At 39.4% G+C, this 21,003-nt stretch overlaps 1 protein-coding gene across 1 annotated transcript; it reads right to left on the bottom strand.

The window, feature by feature from the left end:
* Positions 1-262: 262 nt before the first annotated feature.
* PPP2CA (protein phosphatase 2 catalytic subunit alpha) lies at positions 263-20,859 on the bottom strand. Its single transcript, XM_082624013.1, has 7 exons — positions 20,551-20,859; positions 7,183-7,392; positions 4,259-4,432; positions 3,598-3,687; positions 3,134-3,295; positions 1,767-1,885; positions 263-1,022 (listed from the first exon to the last, which is right to left on the bottom strand). Exons 1-7 carry the CDS (start codon positions 20,650-20,652, stop codon positions 950-952), a joined length of 930 nt encoding a protein of 309 aa, XP_082480139.1. The 5' UTR covers positions 20,653-20,859; the 3' UTR covers positions 263-949.
* Positions 20,860-21,003: the final 144 nt, after the last annotated feature.

The raw sequence follows: 21,003 nt of genomic DNA, 5'->3' as shown, positions 1-21,003 counted from the left end.
TTTCTTGCAGATAATATGCAGGAAGAAGAACCCGCAAAGAGCATGCTGGCAATCTGACATATTGTACTATCTGGACTACAAATAAGTCCTGAAATTCATTTGAAGAATGTCAAGGAGTTACAAGAGAGATTATGTAGTGGCCTTGATTTTTATTTTTCTTTACCTAGAATTCTACAAATTCTAAAATTTATCAATTGATGTATCTTTTAAATAAACAGCACCAGTCTTGCCCATTGATACAATTAAAATTTGACTTTCTCAGTTCTTAGTTCACAAGTTTATTATGAAAAACACTGCAGTGCTCTTGTGCAGTAACATCGTCTTACAGGAGGGAGGGAAAAAAAACAGTTCTGTTCAAAACAACTCACCAGGATCTGACAGTAACAAAGAACAACATGAGGCTGAGATTTGAGAAGGGGAAATAAACTGAGTGCAGACAAATCATACAATTAAATTAAACAGTATCCCTGAAAATAAACAAAACGATTTCAAAACTCACAAGTAGAGGGGAGGCCTTGGTACTTAATTTTAAAAATGTTCATTAAGCTCCAATGATTGTTTGCTGCTATTCTTATCTACAGTCATGCTGAGTAAAGCTATAGCTAAATGGAAGTTAAATTGTATTCACGAGGTGTTAATGTTTACATCTTATTATCTGCAGTCTCTCAGAGAAAGCAAAGTAACTACAAATAGCGCTATGCCAGAAACTGGTTTCTTGACCAACAATGTCGCTTCAGCATGCAATGAACTGGTTCATTCTAAAGTGGTCATGGCTGTTGATGACAAGAGGCTTTGTATTTTTATATGGCACATCTTTTTGGTCCGTGTGAAAACAAGTTTTTTTGAATGTTAACTATTCTCTGACACTTTGTGGAGTTACTGTTGCTCTTCCCATTTCCATTAGGTCAATATATGGTTCATGGCAATACTGTACAAGTTTAAAATTTCGTTACAGGAAGTAGTCTGGGGTACGACGAGTAACATGTGGCTCGCCTCTGCGAGGTGCTGGGTCAAACTGCAAGCTGAAAAACAAGACGTATTTGTTGTTTATACTCCAAGACATCAATGTACTGACAACTAAAATCAAGAATATTAGTCTTTGACTTTACACATTTTTTTAATAGTTTGTTTTTTAAAAAACTGAAGTATAATTGACTTATAGCACTGTTTTAGTTCCAGATGTACAACAGTGTTTTGAAATTTCTATACATTAATTACAATATGATCTAGATATGTCTAGTTACCACCTTTCACCATACAGTTATTACAATATTACTATATTCCCCATGTTGTACATTTCATCCCCGTGCAGATATTTACACATTTTCCCCCATCCAATAACTTAATGTAAGAGAACCCTAATCATGCATTTAATAAGGGTCTTCTAGCTGCACGCCTCCTCAAAGAACCAAGGCAACTTCAGCTAGAGAGGATATGCTTCTGTATATTTGTAGTTCCTTCTAAGACCATTTGAAAGAAGGATTCTACTAAATAAATAAATAAAGTTTAAAGAGCCTAAGGTACTGTTATCTATTATCTTATCCTCAGGATATATTTTATTAACTCTACAATAAAAACATGGATTTAATAGTTAAATCCCTAATAATTCATATTAGGATCTAGGTTTCTGTTGATGTGTTTCAAAGGAAACTTAAAAAATCCAACTGGAATCTGGATTTAGCATAAGCTCTTGAACTGTTAAACTTCCCATTAAAACTAATATATTCAAGTAATGGTAAACCAACGACTCAAGTGTAAATACTTACAAAGAGTATTTTAGAGTATCATCAAGTTCCATGATTGCAGCTTGGTTACCGCAACGATAACAATAGTTTGGAGCACTGAAAATCGTTACTACATTTCGGTCATGGCACCAGTTATATCCCTACAAGGAAAAGAACACAAAAAAATCCGCTATTTTACTCCCTTATTTACACAACTAAATGTGACTTCTCTCAAGAGGGAAGAAAAAGATCTCCCCTTCTGCCCAAAATGCTTTTTAAAAAGTATTGTTTTGTTTCTGGATGATTTAATATCTTTCTGTACTCCACAGTTTTTTTTTTCTTTTTGCTGTGCCGTGCAGCTTGTGGGATCTCAGATCTCAGTTCCCCGACCAGGGAATGAACCCAGGCCATGGCAATGAAAGCACCGAATCCTAACCACTAGACCACCAGTGAACTCCTTCTGCCCAACTTAAAAACAAAAACAAAAAAACCCAAACATGTATTTATTTTTTCCCAAAGTACAAAAGTTGTCTACTATAAAAAGAAAATCCCTAAAAAAAATCACCGATCAGAAAAGGATAAGCTACTTCTTATATATCCGACTTTCGGTAAATAACAGCATTTCTTCAGCCTCTCTTATTACAGTAGCCCTAAACATGATACAAGAATGAGTATATGGCCATTCCTTGTAGAGGCAGATACATACTCCTGGAGACCAGAACCTTATTAATTCTGTCCTCAGTCAGTACAGGCATTACCTGTACTGCCCAAGGTATAAAGGAGAGGTGCCTCTAGGAACTCCAGCCTCATTCTCTCAAAGCCCATCTGAATGCATGAGTTACTTTTCAAGTATTGTTCACAAATTTCTTTCCCTATCTCTAGCAAAGTCAGACTTTATTGATAATCACAATACAGTTGTATTAGTATTAATCTAAATAGGACCCTAATTTTATAAGTATGCTAATCAATGTTCTACGCTAAGAATTTAGCCCATTTCCTTTTAGCTTCTTCTTTCAAATCACCTGTAATCCTATCATCCAAAGGACCACTTAAACATTTTGGTATATTTCTTCCCAAACTCTCTTCCATACATACACATGTTAAATACATGAAATAAAACTGAGACCATAAAATATTATATTTCACTCTCCCCCATCTTACTTTCCCAGCCTTAAACCCCAAGCACTACTCAGTCATTAAGACTCTGAAAACATTTTACCTATGAATTTCATTTGGATCAAAAGTTTGAGATTTTAATTCTAGTGTGCACCTACTGAAAAGGCTCAGGCTATAATGGCAAATTCATCAGAAGAATACATGGCATGTTCTCACTATATCATATAACTTTCCTAAGATTTTCCTTCATTAAGTTTACTTAAAAAGCAAATCAGTCAAAGAACAGAACATACCTCCATCACCAGCTGATGAGCTCTAGACACCAACGTGAGGCCATTGGCATGATTAAATGTCTCAGAAATATCTTGCCCAAAGGTGTAACCAGCTCCTCGAGGAGATATACCCCAACCTCCACGGTCATCTGGATCTGACCATAGCAAGTCACACATTGGACCCTAAAAAGCAAGTTATATTTTAGATTGCCTTTTGCAAAATTGGTTAATATGTGATCTGAGTAATTCACCAGAAGCAGCACCCTACTAAGTCGTCCTAAACCCAGTCCCAGAGCTGTTGTGATCTTGGTAGGTTTCTTAACGTTAGCTTCTGAAGAATGGGGTCAACAAGAGTGCTCATACCACATGATCATTTTTGAGACTTAAACAAGAAAATACATACAATGAACTAAGTTACAATTAAATATTTCCTTTCTCTAAAAAGTTTTTTGAAAAGAAAAGATTACCAAAAATAAGGTCAATACCTCATGGGGAACTTCTTGTAGGCGATCAAGTGCTCTGATGTGATCCAGTGTATCTATGGATGGTGAGAGGCCACCATGTAGACAGAAGATCTGAAAAGAGTGGTTTACAACATTACCCTCATTTAAAATAAACTACAAACATTCTGGACTAAGCTGCAGGCTGTAGCCCGCATCACTCGGCCCTGTTGGTGTTTCTGTGTTCTGCCAGAACCAGGCTTGTTTCTGCAGATCTTTCTTTCTTGCCTCCCACTCTAAACTATGGAATACACTCCCTTTCTTCCTGATAAACCATCCCTACTGCACCCAAACCCCAATCAGCTCTTCTAAGAAAACATTTCTCTGACCTTACCCTCATCATAGACAATTAATTTCCTTCTCACAGAATTTTCTTGCAGTTTCTTCTGTGCACTGCTCTACTGGGACCAGTAAATAGCTAATTACACCCCCCCGACATGTCCAGAAACAGCCCAAGAGGATGGACGGGCTACATCTTCCATCCCCCTGTGGTCCCAACATATAGTTCAGTACCCCTCACAAAGACTGCACTTCAAAGAAAAACCCCAAAGGGATGTGAGGATGGAAAAATAAGTTACTGGCACGTAAATGTAAGAAAGCAGATTCTTGAAAATAATCGGCAATGTAAGTTTCAAGACCTACATACCTGCCCATCCACCAAGGCAGTGAGAGGAAGATAGTCAAAAAGATCTGTAAAATATTTCCAAACATTTGCATTTCCATACTTCCGTAAACACTCATCATAGAAACCATATACTTGTGTGATCTGTCTGCTCTCATGATTTCCTCGAAGAATGGTGATGCGTTCACGGTAACGAACCTGAAACAACAAAGTTGAAAACAACATGAACGGCTGGCTCCTTCAAAAACCAAATAAAAATCCAGCAAACATTCTACAGGGAAATACAGAATTCCAACTTTGCTGGAAAAAACGTCCCACACCCCCACATCACACAAAAGTGAAATCACACCTACAGATCATTTATCCCATGGGGTATCTGCCAACCGCATTTCAACTAAAATCAAACTCTCACTACCACTAACTTTATCCCACGCATAATCATCAGCTGCAAAACTCCACCCATGAGGTTTTTTTTATTACATTATACAACAACCATTGCAATCCAGTTTTAGAACCATTCCATTAACCCAAAAAGATCCCTCGTGCCTGTCTGCAATCACTCCCGACTCCCACTCTCAGCAACTACCCACACTTTGTCTCTTGAGATTTGCTTTCTCTAGAAATTTCATATAAATGGAATCAATACAATATGTAGTTTTTTTGTGTGTCTGGCTTCTTTCACTTAGCAGAATATTTTTTAGCCTGATCTGTGAATGGATCAGTGGTTTGTCTCATCTTACCGCTCTGCACAGTATTCCATTGTATGGCTATACCATATTTTGGGTTTCTTTCACCAGTAGACTGAACATTTGGATTGTCTGCAGTTTTTGGCTATTATGAATAATGTTTTTATGATCATACCACATGTAAGGAGTTTCTGTACACATATATGCTTTCATTTCTCTTGGAGAGATTCCTAAGTTTCTAATCTCTCCAACAAACTCACTAACATATGGTATTACTAGCCTTATTGATGAAAGCCATTCTAATGGGCCTGATTCTGACTTTAATTTGCATTTCCCTGATGACTAAGGTTTGAGCATCTTTTCATGTGCTTAATGACCATTCATATTTCTTGGATGAAACATCTATTCAAATATTTTGTCCACTTAAAAATTATGTCTACTTATAGGTTTTAAAAATATATATGAATACAAGTACTTTTTTCTTAGTGGTGTTTTTTGAAGAACAAAAAATCAATTTTTATGAAGTCTAATTTATCAGTTTTTTAATGGCTTGTGTTTCTGGTATCATATCTAAGACACCTTTGCCAAACCCAAGGTTACAAAGATTTTCTACGTTTTATTTTAGAAGTTTCACAGTTTTAGCACTCATATTTATATCTATGATTGACGTTGATCCATTTGTAAGGTATGAGGTAGCTAAGTTCATTTTTTGCATATAGGTGCCCAACTGTTCCAGCACTATTTGCTTAAGTTTCCTTTCCCCTGTATTAAGTCTGCTAGGGCTACCATACGAGGTGCCACAGACTGGAAGGCTTAAACAACAGAAATTTATTTCCTCACAGTTCTAGAGGCTAGAAGTCCAAGATCAAGATCAAGGTGTCAGCAGGGTTGGTTCCTTCTGAAGGCCTCTCTTCTTTGGCTAGATAACGGCCATCTTCTTCATGTGTCTTCTCATCTTCCCTCTGTATGTGTCCTAATCTCTTCTTATAAGGACACCAATCATACTGGATTAGGGGTCACCTGTATGACCTCATTTTACCTTAATTACCTCTTTAAAGGCCCTACCTCCAATACAGTCACATTCTGAGGTACTGGGAGTTAGGACTGCAACATATGAATTTGGGGAAGGGGTGGTGGTGGCACAATTCAGCGCATAACACAAACATGAACTCTTAAAGGTAGCATATTTATTCCTCCTCTGAGCACTGGGATTCATCCTGGGCTTTAAGTGCAGGTTAGCTTGCAAGGCTGCTTTCATAGCATCTAGAGTCACTGCAGAAATTTTCCATCATTTAATTCAACTCCTTCAATTTACAGATGCAGAACATAATGACCTCCAAAAATGTTTTGTAGCACTTTACATTATTCAGACCTGTAGCTTCATGAACATTTACACTTTGTTAATTGCCTAAACTTCAGCTCTTGCCAAAACCACATCTCATTGCTTCTCCAGTACTAGAAGATGCTGGCAGCCATCTTACCGTTCTACATATTCTTTAAAATAAAATCATCTCCCCAAAAGTAAAGTCAAATAATTTCTTTTAAGGGAGAAAGGTCATCTCAAAAAAGCTTTTTACCATTTTGTGTTTCACCTTCAGATCTTTGTATATTTCCCAAAGCTACAACTGGTATAAAACAACATGCTTTCTTTAATTATCATTTCTATTGTTCAAGATTATGTGATGTTTAATGGCTGCAAACTATTCCATTGAGATAAGCCATAATTTAGATATTCACTTACCATTAGATATTTATATCAATTCTTTCTCTGATATTTAAGATGCTACAATTTATGTTTTCATGTAAGTAAAGCTCTTTTCCTCTTAAACTTCTTCCTCTGTACAATTTTAATTATGATTATTGTGTCAAAGGATATAAACATGCCAATATTTGAAATATTTTGCTCCTTTAAAATACCTCAAAAATATATAGAAAGGTAATTATATTACCTCTCATATCCCAAATTACTGAACTAAAATTTCTATTTAATCAGCCTTCTAGCATTTTTAAATCACGAGGCATTTTCTTCCTTAGAAAATAACCTTCTTGTTTTTATTCTGTACCATTCCCTCATTCAGAATGAAGACAGACCTATGATTTATTAAGTCCCAAACCTGAATATCTAAATTCCTAAATGTGGGGATTTATTCTAAAAGCTAACATGCAGATGCAAAAAAACCCCACAAATCACTGGGTAAAAAAGGACATTCAAGAGGACTGCCATACCCAGTTCAAAATGCTCAAACATAAAACTGAAATTACCTTAAGAGCTACAAGCAGAGTAACTGTTTCAACTGAATAATATCCTCTGTCAACATAATCTCCCATAAACAAGTAATTTGTATCTGGTGATTTGCCACCAATTCTAAACAGTTCCATGAGATCATGAAATTGCCCATGCACATCTCCACAGACAGTGACTGGACATCGAACTTCTTGCACATTGGATTCTTTTGTCAGGATTTCTTTAGCCTACAGATAGAGAAAAATAAACCAAGACATTTCACATTAAACAACATTAACAAAGATATGTTTAATTACACATAAGATATGTTTAAGTTACCCTTAATACAGCTTTAAAGGGCAGACTCAGCATAAGATGAAACTGTAGACAATTACGATCCCATTAAAATAAGAGGGCAAGGGCTTCCCTGGTGGCGCAGTGGTTGAGAGTCCGCCTGCCGATGCAGGGGACACGGGTTCGTGCCCCGGTCCGGGAAGATCCCACATGCTGCGGAGCGGCTGGGCCCGTGAGCCATGGCCGCTGAGCCTGCGTGTCCAGAGCCTGTGCTCCGCAACGGGAGAGACCACAACAGTAAGAGGCCCGCATACCGCAAAAAAAAAACAAAAACAAAAACAAAAAAACAAAATAAGAGGGCAAGACATGCCTGGAACCTATCCACCAGCTATCTCACCTCTGATACCTAGAAAAAAAAACATGTATCAAGATACATAGTCCCATTCCTCTTATCAGTATCATGAGTTTTAGATCTATCAGTTGCCATCTAAGTGCTAAAGAGATCATTATTAGCAGCCATATACGATCAATGAAAATGGAGCAAGACACTCAGGTACCTAGTTCCTTAGCTTTAGAGTTCTAACTACAATGCACTCTAGGATTCCAGGCTACGAGGAGAGGTTTCTTAGTCCTACTTAAAAAAAAAAAGATTTTTGGAAGACATTAAAATTTTGTCTGTATTTTGGGGTTTTTACCCTCTTTATATCAAAACATAAACTTCTTATTTTACAACTGTGACTATTCAATATACATGGTTTTTATGCTGCTTTCAGAAAACAGTTTGGCATCCTATGCATTCCCCCATGTAACCACAAATTCAAACATCACTTTTAAGAGCAACATAATATTCCACTCAGTAGAAACTCTTTTATTCATTTCAACACACATTTATTGATCATTTATTGTATGCCAAAAACTGTGAAGAGAACTGGGAGATAATCATTCATTTGCTCAACCATGAGCGATACTTTGTGCCAGGCCCTGTGCTAGCCCCCGGAGGTATAGTGAACAAGATAAAGATAGATCATTCCCACACCAGGGCTGGGGAGCGGGTATAGGGGAACGACCACAAACAAGTAATCAAGTAACAAAGTACAGACGGTATTAAGTGCCATGGAAGAAAGGGAGAGAGTAACTGGTGGAGGCCACTTTTTAAGATATCATAACAAAGAAGACAGCCCATAAACGCACACAGTGGAGCAGGAGAGGCAGACAATAAAAGATCATTACAAAAGAAAGGGCCAAGTGCTAAGACATGCTAGAGTAAGCAGCAGTGTTCCGGGCTCACAAAAACTGAGAGCTATGAAAACTGCCTGAGGTGCAAATAATGGGCGGGAGCTACAGAAATGGGATGGGAATAGGAAACTGGAGGACATCAAACACCGGCAGATGCAATCATGTGTATAAAGTCTAAGGAGTTAAGCAGAAAAGGTTAACATGGCTAAAGCATAGCATGCAAGAGTAGAGAAGAGAGCACACTGGAGTGGGGGCAGGTTAACAAACTACCCCGGTTTTTAGCACTGATAGTCCTGAATCCCAGGAAATGCCTCAGCTGTACCCAGGCAAACCATGATGACAGTTGGTCACCCAGCTAGGAAATGGAGGAGAATGGAGCATGGATATGGACTGAAAACAAGTCTAATCAAAGTAGTATTAAAACAAAGATCCACTGGCAGAAAATTTGATAAGTGGATTAAGGATTTCAGAGGTAGGGCTGTGGATATGGGTATGTGAGGTGGAGTAGAGCTTAAAGGCCACCCACCAGTATTCAGGGACCAACCCACCGACAAGTCTTGCCTAGTCTCCTTCCAAAACATCTCAACCCATATGCTTCTATCTTTTTTGCCAATATCCTGGTCCAAGACACCATCAACTAACCTGGATTACTGTGCTAGCCTCCACAATAAACTCCCTGTTTCTAGTCTTCCTGCCTCCAATTTAATTTCCATGCAACAATCAAAGTGACAGTTTAAAAAATTATCACCAGATTCATTTTATCCACCATTGTCTACACAGCACCTCGCTAGAACAGTGCCCCACGCGCTTAATATATATTTTGAGGGAATCAAGAACTTAAACTGAGACAAGTCATCTTTAGGGAGAGCCATGGATGTCTGCCAGGACAACAGCATAAGTACAGACCTGGAAAGTGGTACCAAGTTCTCTGGAGAAAGAAGAAATAACAGGTAATAACCGTAAGGAAAAATGTCCAGGTTTCTAGGTAGAGGACAGAAGCCTGAAAAACACAGGGAATTTTATCCTCAAATAGAAGGATGCAGAACCCATCCACCTGGCAGGGCTACTAGAGAAGGTACAAGACTTCCTCAGGGAAAGTCAGTAAAGCCAAGAAGGTAAAAGTAGTTTGTTCTGAGAATGCGTTTAAAGTGTTTTACTTCATATATCCAATCAACATTTATTGGGAATCTTCTATGTGGGATCAGCAGTATGGAATGGTGTCCCAGAATGTACAGTGGGAGGCTTGGTCAAGGGAAGGTTACACACTGCAATATGCGGGTGAAAATATCATAAGAGAATTGTTGCTAATGAGCCATTGCTCATTACATTTTGAGTGACAACCAAGGATATCAAGGACTGGTTTTAAGGTAGTGGTATGCAACCTTCGCGGCACGTTAAAAATCACTTGGGAAGCTCTTTAAAAATATCCAGATGCCCAAACTACTCCTCTCCCAATTAAGTCAGAATCTTTGTCTGTGGGATCCAAGCATCAATAATTTTTTTAAGTCTCCCCTCCCCACCCTACACTAGTGCTTTCTTAGGTGCTGCCAAGTTTAAGAACCACTATTTTCAAGTCTCCAAACATTTTGGGAAGCCTATTTCAGGACATTTACCAACCACTGACATCACAATGTTAGTTATTAATTTCATCTAACATTTTTAAATTTAGAAAAAATTTCCACTGTGTTTCAAAAAGAGACATTTCTTAAGAAATACATATAATCCATCTCTCTACAGTAATTCCAACTTCTCAATTTATTATTACTAAAAAGCGGAAGTTCACTAGGCATAGTCCATTACTAAACCTGTTTGGAATTAATACCAGGCCTGATGTTTTCAGCACCTAGTACATACTAATGAAAACAGCTATGAATGAAAGATAGGTCCTACTTAAAAGAAATTTGCAGGACTCTCCTGGTGGCTCAGTGGTTAAGAATCCACCTGCCAATACAAGGGACACGGGTTCGAGCTCTGGTCCAGGAAGATCCCACATGCCGTGGAGCAACTAAGCCTGTGCACCACAACGGCTGAGCCTGCGCTCTAGAACCCGCGAGCCACAACTACTGAAGCCCACGTGCCTAGAGCCCGTGCTCCACAAGAGAAGCCACCGCAATGAGAAGCCCACACACCGCAACCAAGAGTAGCCCCCGCTCACCACAACTAGAGAGAGCCCACACACAGCAATGAAGACCCAACACAGCCGAAAGTAAAAATAAAATAAGTTTATTAAAAAATTTCTTTTAAAAAACGTACTTTTTGGGTTTTTGTCTCAACTTATCAGCTCTCAGATGATCACTACACAAAATACACTAGTTCCAGAACACCACAACAAAAAAGTCTGTAGACGTCCTTATTAAAGATTATTCTAGTCAGGAAAACTAATCATAGCATAGCTTCTCTTAGACATCTCTTTTTCTATCACAGGAATCAGGCCTTATAAATCCCAGAAGCACCTAACAGAACCCCCCTCTATGGGTCACCCAATGGGACCTCTAATGAGTTACCTTTAGTGCCTCCAGGCCTTCACCAACCATCAGTTTCAAAGATAGCTATACAACTTCAACTCTCTGGTTTAATACTCAAAGTAAATGGTACAACCAGACTCTCAAGGTAACTTAGATAACATTAGAGACTAAAAAATTTTTAATAACTACCTTTTCACTCTCTGGTATTCTGACTCCCATAATTTAAAGCCTCATGTCACCTGAACCATGCAGAGAATCAAAAGTAACACACACACCTCAAACTTTTGTTTCCCCTAAAACATTTTTCAAGGACTTCAAATGTCTCCGCTAATATAATTCATATTTGAAAAAAGAATTAAGATCAAGCTTTAAGAAACAGTGTAACTAGCATCATACTGATTTATTTATTGGAACCCTACTGAAATTCAGTCTGAATGAATGAAAATTCAGTGAATTTCAATGAATGAAATTCAGTCAGACTGAAATGAATGAATTCAAGGGAAGAACCTTCCTAGAACAAGGTTAAAACTGGAACAAGCTATTCCATTAATAAGAGCTTATCACAAGTAACTGTGGAAAGTTAAAATTTTTTACACCTTCCTGAAATTTAAAAATTTAGATTCACCCAAAGACCAGCAACCTTCAGGAGCATTAATTTATTATAAACATCCTCTCAGCATTCTGAGTTCGGATTCAGAAATCTCACTCTATTTTCAACCTCCTATAAAAAACATCAGGTAATAAAGCCGATGACCTATAGACTTAAGTAAGTCTTAGATATGGACCATACCTAACCACCATAATAACATGAAATTACAAACAAATCAGATTTAAAACAGACCAGAAGACCAACAGATCATCCAAGATTTTTCAAGGAAGGCAAGTAAAATAAAAAAACATGAACCAACAACAGATTTACCAACCACTTATATATCTATTAATTTCCTTAAGGATATACAACATTGATATCATTCCTACATAATTTACACGGTAGAAAAAGCCACGCAATGCATTTATGCATTTTTAATTATTAAAAGAAAAACACAATGTATTTATGCATTTTTATTAAATCAAGGAAACATTTTAAAATACAAAATGATTACAAGGTAAAAATTCTTTGCGTAAAATGACTGGAAAACAATAAAATCTTAACAGATTGTTTATTTCAGCGGTGAGACTGTAAGAATAATGCTTTCTCAATTCTGCCACACCAGCAAAAACTATTCTCATTTCTTTGTATTCCCTTCCAGTTTACAACTGGGTAACGTCTCATTTTGTGTCCTAAATTTTCATATTCACTGACCCAATTTCCTATAGCGTTATAGTGATCATTGTAAACTACTACATAATATGCTCCTGAACAGATCTACACACGTATTACTGTTTCTTTGAATTATTTTCTTTCAGGAAAATTTCAATTGTGGGATTACAGAGCAAAACAATATTAACAGGGCCTCCCTGGTGGCGCAGTGGTTGAGAGTCCGCCTGCCGATGCAGGGGATACGGGTTCGTGCCCCGGTCTGGGAGGATCCCATATGCCGCGGAGCGGCTGGGCCCGTGAGCCATGGCCGCTGAGCCTGTGCGTCCGGAGCCTGTGCTTCCGCAACGGGAGAGGCCACAACAGTGAGAGGCCCGCGTACAGCAAAAAAAAAAAAAAAAAAAAACAAAAAAAAACAATATTAACAATCTTTGTTCCCTATGTACCACTGGACCTATGCCTAACTTGTGCAGTAATAAATATGAGACTGTACCCATTCTCAGCTATTTCAGATATAAAGTGTTATCTTCTAATTTAACTGGCACTTTTAATTTCAGGGTTTGAACTTTTTATTCCATGTTTATATAGTATCAGTTATTTCTCCTCTTGTACAGCGTGTCCATACATATTCTTTGAGTATTCATAGAGAGCCAAAGGTTCTTAGATATTTTTCCATTAAAAATCCGATTATTAATTATAATGTTCATTAGAACTCTAGTTAAGTAAATTTAACATTTCATACTCTAATCCCAGTTGAATACATCTTCTACCAATAGAGCCATAAAGACATAAGAGAAGCGAAACAAAAAACAAAAGCAATAATTAATCTTTGAATTTTACTTCTCAGTTCAAGTAAAAACTGAAGACATTTGAAAACTTTTTTAAAAAGCAAAATAACTGGGGCTGCCCTGGCAGTCCAGGAGTTAAGACTCCATGCTTCCACTGCAGAGGGCATAGGTTCGATCCCTGGTCAGGGAACTAGGATCCCACATGCCGCATGGCACAGCCAAAAAATATAAAATACCTGTAGGGTCAAGCAACCATGACACACATCCTTATCAGGCATGGAAAAATATTTTTTAAAATAAAATAAAAAGCAAAATAATTAAATGTGCAAGCAAGAATCAAGCATTTCAATATCCTAAGAGAATTTCATTTTGCTTCATACTGCTTTTATGAATCAATGGTAGGTTTCTTTGATTTTCATAACTGTGCAAAAAAAATTTAAGTTCATGATAAATTAGTGTATGCGGCTAGATTTTTATTTTGGTGTGATACATTGGGTAGGACATAGTACTAGCCCTGGAAGCAAAAGAATCTTGAGTTAATTATCTTCAACTATCAAATCTTTCTTCATACCACTTGTCTTTCATTAATTATACTGATCAGATGCCTCTAATATTTTATGAAATATTTGTCTTGATTAAAATCTGTATGATTATAATACTTTCAAAGTATCATAACTCTCCACATAATGTTCTGCAAACAAGTATCTGCTATTTGGTTTAGGGCCTAATGGAAAGAAAAGGTCAGGGATGAGGGATAATTCTAAATTTGTATTAAGAGAAAATACGTAAGGTGATGTTTTCCCATCTGTTTCTGTAAAACAACAATCTTCACCTCTGACCAAAATGAATGACTGCTTTCTTTAAAGCTGTGTGTCTCACGTGCAACAGACTGGCCTCCATCTTTACCAACGAACATACCCATGTGCATGAATTAAACAGTCCCAATCATTCCTGCATAGGGAAAAAAATGTTAATCTACTGAACTGAGAAATGTTGCTATATACACAGTTGTTTAAAATTTTTCACCATAACAATCCATCTTGAATGAGATTCAACCACTCTGGGTCTCAGTCTCCTCCCTCATCTGTGAAAGGTGACTTGGCCTAGAGGATCTTTGAGGTTTTTTTCATCACTAAAATTCTACACATCCTAAAGCACTTCACTTCTTAAGCCTTTTTATTGAAAATCAAAGCCACCCAACAGAGATAGCAGGCATTACTGCTAGTTTACAGATGATGGGCACCAGAGAAAGACAATTAACTTGATCACCACTAGCACAAAAATTCTAAAATCTTTCCTATCTGGAGTTTACTACACGTTCAACCTCCTGACTAATCCAAAACCCTGCTATTAGAGCAAAACAACTAACAGATCCCTACAATGATACTATTTAGACAAAGCTAAACAAATAGTGAAAATAGTACATATAAAGGAAGCATAATAAATTTTGCTTGAATGGACTTCCCTGGTGGCGCAGTGATTAAGAACCTGCCTGCCAAGCCAGGGGACACGGGGTAGAGCCCTGATCTGGGAAGATCCCACATGCCGCGGAGCAACTGAGCCCATGCGCCACAACTACAGAGCCTGTGCTCTAGAGCCCGCGAGCCACAACTACTGAAGCCCATGTGCCTAGAGCCCATTCTCCACGACAAGAGAAGCCACCGCAATGAGAAGTCTGTGACCCGCAACGAGAAGCCTGCACACCGCAATGAAGAGTAGCCCCCGCTCGCTGCAACTAGAGAAAGCCCGTGCGCAGCAACAAAGACCCAACACAGCCAAAGAGAAATAAATAAAAAATAAATTTAGGGCTTTCCTGGTGGCGCAGTGGTTGAGAGTCCACCTGCCGATGCAGGGGACACGGGTTCGTGCCCGGGTCCGGGAAGATCCCACATGCCACGGAGCGGCTGGGCCCGTGAGCCATGGCCGCTGAGCCTGCGCTCCGCAACGGGAGAGGCCACAACAGTGAGAGGCCCGCATACCGCAAAAAAATAATAATAATAAATAAATAAAAAGAAAAATGAAAATAAATAAATAAATATAAAAAATTTTTGGTTGAATGTATTCCAAAAACAAATGCACACTGTCACAGTTAATAATAATACGGAGACTCCATAACCTGTGTGAACTACACTTTGCGTGACTATCTAGGTAATCTAATGTTTGTCTTCCAGGTGCACTCTAGAACAAAGGTTCGCTCGGCCTTCTTTCAGGCCCCTCAACAACAGAAAGGTAAAAATTCCCATTGGTGGTAGTAATTAAATGACTAAGGCAGAGGTGGGGACAGGGTGTGCCAGAGTGACTAGCCAGCTGATCACATACAGTTTAGAAAATACCCAGATGCAGACACATACATCTCTGTCACTGCTTTGTTTATCCATTCCAAACCACAATACCAATATATCCGTGGCAACAGCAACCTCGTATTGTGAAGAAATTAAGCTGTTAATCCCAGATTGCTCGTCACAGTTTTTTCAGACCCCACCCCCGCCCCCAGCCATTTACTGGCAATCAGACCTCTGTCAGCCTCTTCTACAACTTCTGCTCCAGAAGCTGAAAGAAAACCTATTTTAAACAACAAACAAAATCTTTCCCCTTCCCAGTTCTAGTCCATTTCAGATCTCACTTGTGTAGGAGAGGGCAGGTTGAGGGTTTTTTCAGAAAAGGACGGTAATGTGAAATGGGTAAGGAAAAAGGTGAAAATAAGAGAAACAGGTCAAAGTATAAAGAAAACGGTAAGGGGTAGGGGGTAATTCTATGCCACACGTAACTTTTCCTACCTCTCCTCAGCGCCCTCAAAAAAGACCCCTCTCTGGGACTTCCCTGGTGGCGCAGTGGTTAAGAATTCACCTGCCATTGCAGGGGACACGGGTTCGAGCCCTAGGTCTGGGAAGATCCCACATGCCGCGGAGTAACTAAGCCCGTGAGAGCGCCACAACTACTGAGCCTGCGCTCTAGAGCCCGCGAGCCACAACTACGGAAGCCCGCACGCCTAGAGCCTGCGCTCTGCAACAAGAGAAGCCACTGCAATGAGAAGCCTGCACACCACAACAAAGAGTAGCCACCACTCGCCGCAACTAGAGAAAGCCCACGTGTAGCAGCAAAGACCCAACGCAGCCAAGAATAAATAAATAAATTTACAAAAACAAACAAACAAAAAACACCAACCCTCTCTATCATGCGTCAACCCAAACCCAATGTCTCCTGGTTTTCCTAGCTTATATCTCCTCCAAACTAAACAAGTAATACGCCACAGGTAACTGACAAACCTGACTTACAATGAGATAGGGGGAAAAATGAACACCAGACTACTGTTAACTCAAATGCTGGGCCAGTGCCCATCATTCTTTCTATAGCATGAGTTTCACCTTAGTCCTATTGCCCATATTTGCAAACACAGAACTCTTGGCTCTGATAGAGAAAACAAAGGCAGAGTGGGGCAGGGGGTGGGGGGAACTTGTGTGTCTGAAGAGAAGAACTGTTCACCTTTTTGGTGTTTCCTCATTAAGTCAACTCAAAACCAACTGCACTACCGCGTCATGCCTGAGAGATCACAGAATACACACAGGCAAACAGCCTTGACTGTGGAAGCTATGAGGATAAAAAGAAAGGCATTTAAACAAGCTTAATGAACAATATAAATGTCAGTTACACTTTATTAGAGTATTTTAGAGCTTGGTCTCTGGATCATGATTTACACTATCTGAGAATACACAGAAAATTAACTGGGGTTTTCATCTCACTAATCTTATTTGAGAGGCAAATGCAGTTAGCCACGTCCAAAATTGAAAAATAATTACTGTTTCCTCCTCCAGGAGAGAGTGGGACAACAGTATGTGACATGAATAGGAAGCTCTAAAGAACAAAAATTATGCGTTCTTTTACAGAGCTGTTGATTCTACAATTCAGTCTGGCCCCAATTCATCTGAGTCTTCATTATTAACACTACCTCAGAAAAGAGAAGGGCACTGTGAAGCAAGACTAACACATTGGCAATCTCAATTTAGCCCCTGTAGTCAAGTCACTTTATCTTTCTGAGCTGTGGTTTCCATCTCTAACTGAGGATAACTGTCTCATAAACCTGTTAAGAGAACTGTGTATGTGAAAGTACAATGAAAACAATATTCTGTATCATGCTCCCCCCACAACTGCTTGTTCTCAATATTCAAATTACCTTTATGGAAATAAGTCAAACCACCTTTTAAATTAAACACACATACAGACTCACAAAAATACATCACCCATTTCATATAGGAATTTAACCTTGGTCAAGTACTTGGTCAAGTACTTGCAGGTCATCCAACTAGCAGGAAGACTCATGCTGCATTTTATTTATAGTGCTTGTAGAGCAATGGAAAACAGCATACCTAGGTAAAGAACTCCTTTGGAAAAAAAAAATCTGGCTATCAAACAACATTCTCCACAAGTTTGGTAAGACATGAAAGCACAAACCCAAAACTCATACATAATGAAGCCACTGCTGAACATAACAAAAGACTATAGTTAAAGCAAAAGCAAGCTGATACTATTTACTTCTTCCAATAGGTAGATGGAAACATACCAGTCCAGTTATACAGGTGTAGTAAATGACTACAGACCTGTGACTATAGGCAAAACTGCTTCACTAACAACAAATTTTTAAACAACCAACAAATTATGATCCCCAAAATGACAAGATATATTGCACACACAACAACCCTGTCTTTGATATAGACTTTAATCACATCTTGGGGGAAAAAAGCTTAACTAATTAATAACATAAAAACCATATTCACCCTTGTCTATAAACACACTTTCCTTCTTATAATCAAAGAAATAATCAACTATTATCAAATAGCTATCTCCACCAAGTATCGTTTCTTTAAAAGGAACAAAAGAAAGAAAAAAAAAACTATTATACTGAGAACTTTTGCTTCACTAAAAAGATTTGTACAAAACATGTTTCAAGTCATGCATCCTAACTTATCCCATATACCTAAAAAGCTGCCTTCAAATTAACTTAGTTTGGAAGGTTAATAATGCTCCAAAAGTTGGAATACTTACAAGTTAAAAACAGTTTGAAGGCTGTGTGATAGTCCCCCAAAAGGATTCATGTTTTGGAAATCTAGCTTCAAATATTTTCTCCTTTTTTTTGGCTCTAAGAATTAAAATCTTGACACAGTAGATGAGCAATGGAGATTTCAGCATAAATTGATTAACTTCACTACATCTTAGTTTTACAAACACGTGGCAAACAACGACCATTTACCAGATGGATCGAGCTTCAGCCACCCCACTGTAACTCCAGTATTATCTTCTGTTGTCTCCAACACAAACCCTCTACTTCTGTGTTCCATCTACTACTGACTTCCAAGTAGATTCAGGCTCCTTGAGAATAAGCATGATTCTTTTTCATTGTTTTTCATTCATCTCATAAAAGTAAGCAATCTTGGATATCCAGTAAGCGTTCAATATTTAAACACAGAGTACTAATTTAAAATGGAACTGTATAATCTAAGATTAGAAGGAACCTTGGAACATCTATTTTAATTCTAGTTTATAGACAGGAAAATGTGGACCAAGTGAAGTGGTTGCCTCAAGGTCAATCACAATTAGTTAGTGGCAGAAAGAGGACTAGTGCCAGTTCTAACTCACAGTCCAGTGGTCTTCCAATTACATCACTGCTCTCTTGCGATGTTTTCTACACAAATGACCAGTTATCTAGCCAACTACTGACTCAAAGTCTTATACAGAGTAAAAACTCAACCTTAGAAGTCATTAAAATCATCACTTATAGTACCTAGAAACTAAGACCTAACACTATACATTAAATAATTTTTAAAAGCCTATTTCTAAACCTTTAAAACAAATATTATTCTCATTTGATGGAAGCAAATTAAGGATCAAGAAGCAACAAAAGACTACATTGCTACCATTAAAATTCAGCTCCAAAAGATGATGTGCCACCTCATCAACTAATAGGAGAGTTTTGTCGAAGCATGGGATAAATGAATCTGAGTTAGACTCACTTAAATTGCAATTATTCACAGAATAGTTTCTGAAAAAGCCGGTTTTAGGAGCATATACATCAAACTCATGAACCTAATTTTCACATCAAGCCACAAACAAGTCAGCATAATTGCTTTCTAATAACTCTTCACTAATACAAAATGCTAATATGATATTCCACAACTCTGTGGAACTAAAAAGAAATGCTGCAAAGTTAATTTTGAAAAGGTAAATTGAAACATTCATGGTGGAGCTCATCATTTTCTCTACTTAGGAAACTGAATTATAAGACAAACCCAACAGGCTATCTGTTTCCCCAACCCCTTGGAAAAAACAAATCAGAATTAGGTAATTTAAAACGGACTTACTAAAATAGATTACAACATTCCATTTTCAACACCTGTGAGATAAATTATTTAAACACTAAGCACAATATCTGGGATACTGTAAAAGCTCAATCGACAGCTATTCTTATCATTACTACCACTATTTAAAGTCACAAATATACAAACAACTTTTCCAAGAAAGAGCCAGGATACAAAATTTGCTCTTACAGTTTATGTTGCTCGTTTTAAAAAGAAAATGGCAAAATGCCAAGTACGTTAGACTTAGAGAAGCGTTTCACACTACCCAATTTGAGTCGGCATATAAATCATAAACTGACACTTGATTTCCAATCCCAAAGTTCCTTATGTAGTATGACTCACCAAATTCTCCATTCTTCCAACTATGAAAAATAAGTTATACTCCTCCCTATGACTACCACCATGACATTCGTAGAAACTAGGTTAGAAATTCATTTTAACATTCTTTAAAGACACGCTTCAAATAAGTCTCTGGAAAAGATATCTCGGTGAGTTTAACACAAACCACCCAAGATAGTGCTAAAGCTGTGTGACCTTTAGAGAGGTCCTAGGATCTGATCTACAAGGTTGCCGTTCGGGGAGCTTCTGGACAGCTTTGGACCTAAGAATCACGTCTGAGTACAAGTAAAATGCCTCTTACTCATCTGAGTCCCAGGCCCCACTCCCAGGCCATAGAACTCAAGTTCTCTTACCTACATCTCAAAACCGTCCCCAACCCTGACCCACAGGGTCTCCGCTCCCCACAGCCACCTCGCCCCGCGCCAAGGCCGGGAAGCTCTGAAGCCCCGGAGTTGGGCGAACGGCGCCATTTTAGGCGGCGGTGGCAACGACAACCAATCCCTGCGCGGGAGGCAGAGGGCGCCGGGTCGCCCGGGAGCCGCCGCCGGGCCGCGGCGGGCTCCGGTCTGGGAGGCTCGGGGGGCCGGGGCCTCCGCCATGTTGCACCCTCCCCATGGCCGCCTCCTTCTTTGCGGGCTCGGCCCGCCGCGGCTCCCGCATCCGAGGTGCAGCTCACCTTCTCGCAGAGGCTCTTGACCTGGGACTCGGAGAGCTGCTTGCACTCGTTCAGCTGCTCGACCCACTGGTCCAGCTCCTTGGTGAACACCTTCTCGTCCATGATGCCACCCGCCCGAACCGGCTGCCGCTCCGCGCTCCTCCCGCGCCGCCGCCCGCACACGGGCCACACGCACACGCCGCCGCCGGTTCCCGGGGTACTTGTGCGGGTACTGGCGGTTGCTCGGCGCTAGCGCTGGCCCGCTGGCTCGCCCCTCCGTGCTCGGCCACCGGCCGCGGCCGTCCTCCGCTCACTCTAGCCCCGGAGCTCTGCTCTCTGTAATGGCGGCCGCCGGCGTGGTGACGTCACGCCCGGCGTCAGGAGGCGGCGGGGTAGAAGGGCCGGGACCAGAGCTGCGCAACTGCAGCGCCAGCCCGGATCAGCCGCCAGACTGGAGTGCTAGGGACCGAGGCG

This window comes from Mesoplodon mirus (genome assembly GCF_964341445.2).
Source record: "Mesoplodon mirus genome assembly, chromosome: 5".
Lineage (NCBI taxonomy): Eukaryota > Metazoa > Chordata > Mammalia > Artiodactyla > Ziphiidae > Mesoplodon > Mesoplodon mirus.
The sequence above is the reverse complement of the archived record's forward strand: the minus strand, read 5'-3'. Positions and strand labels throughout refer to the sequence as shown.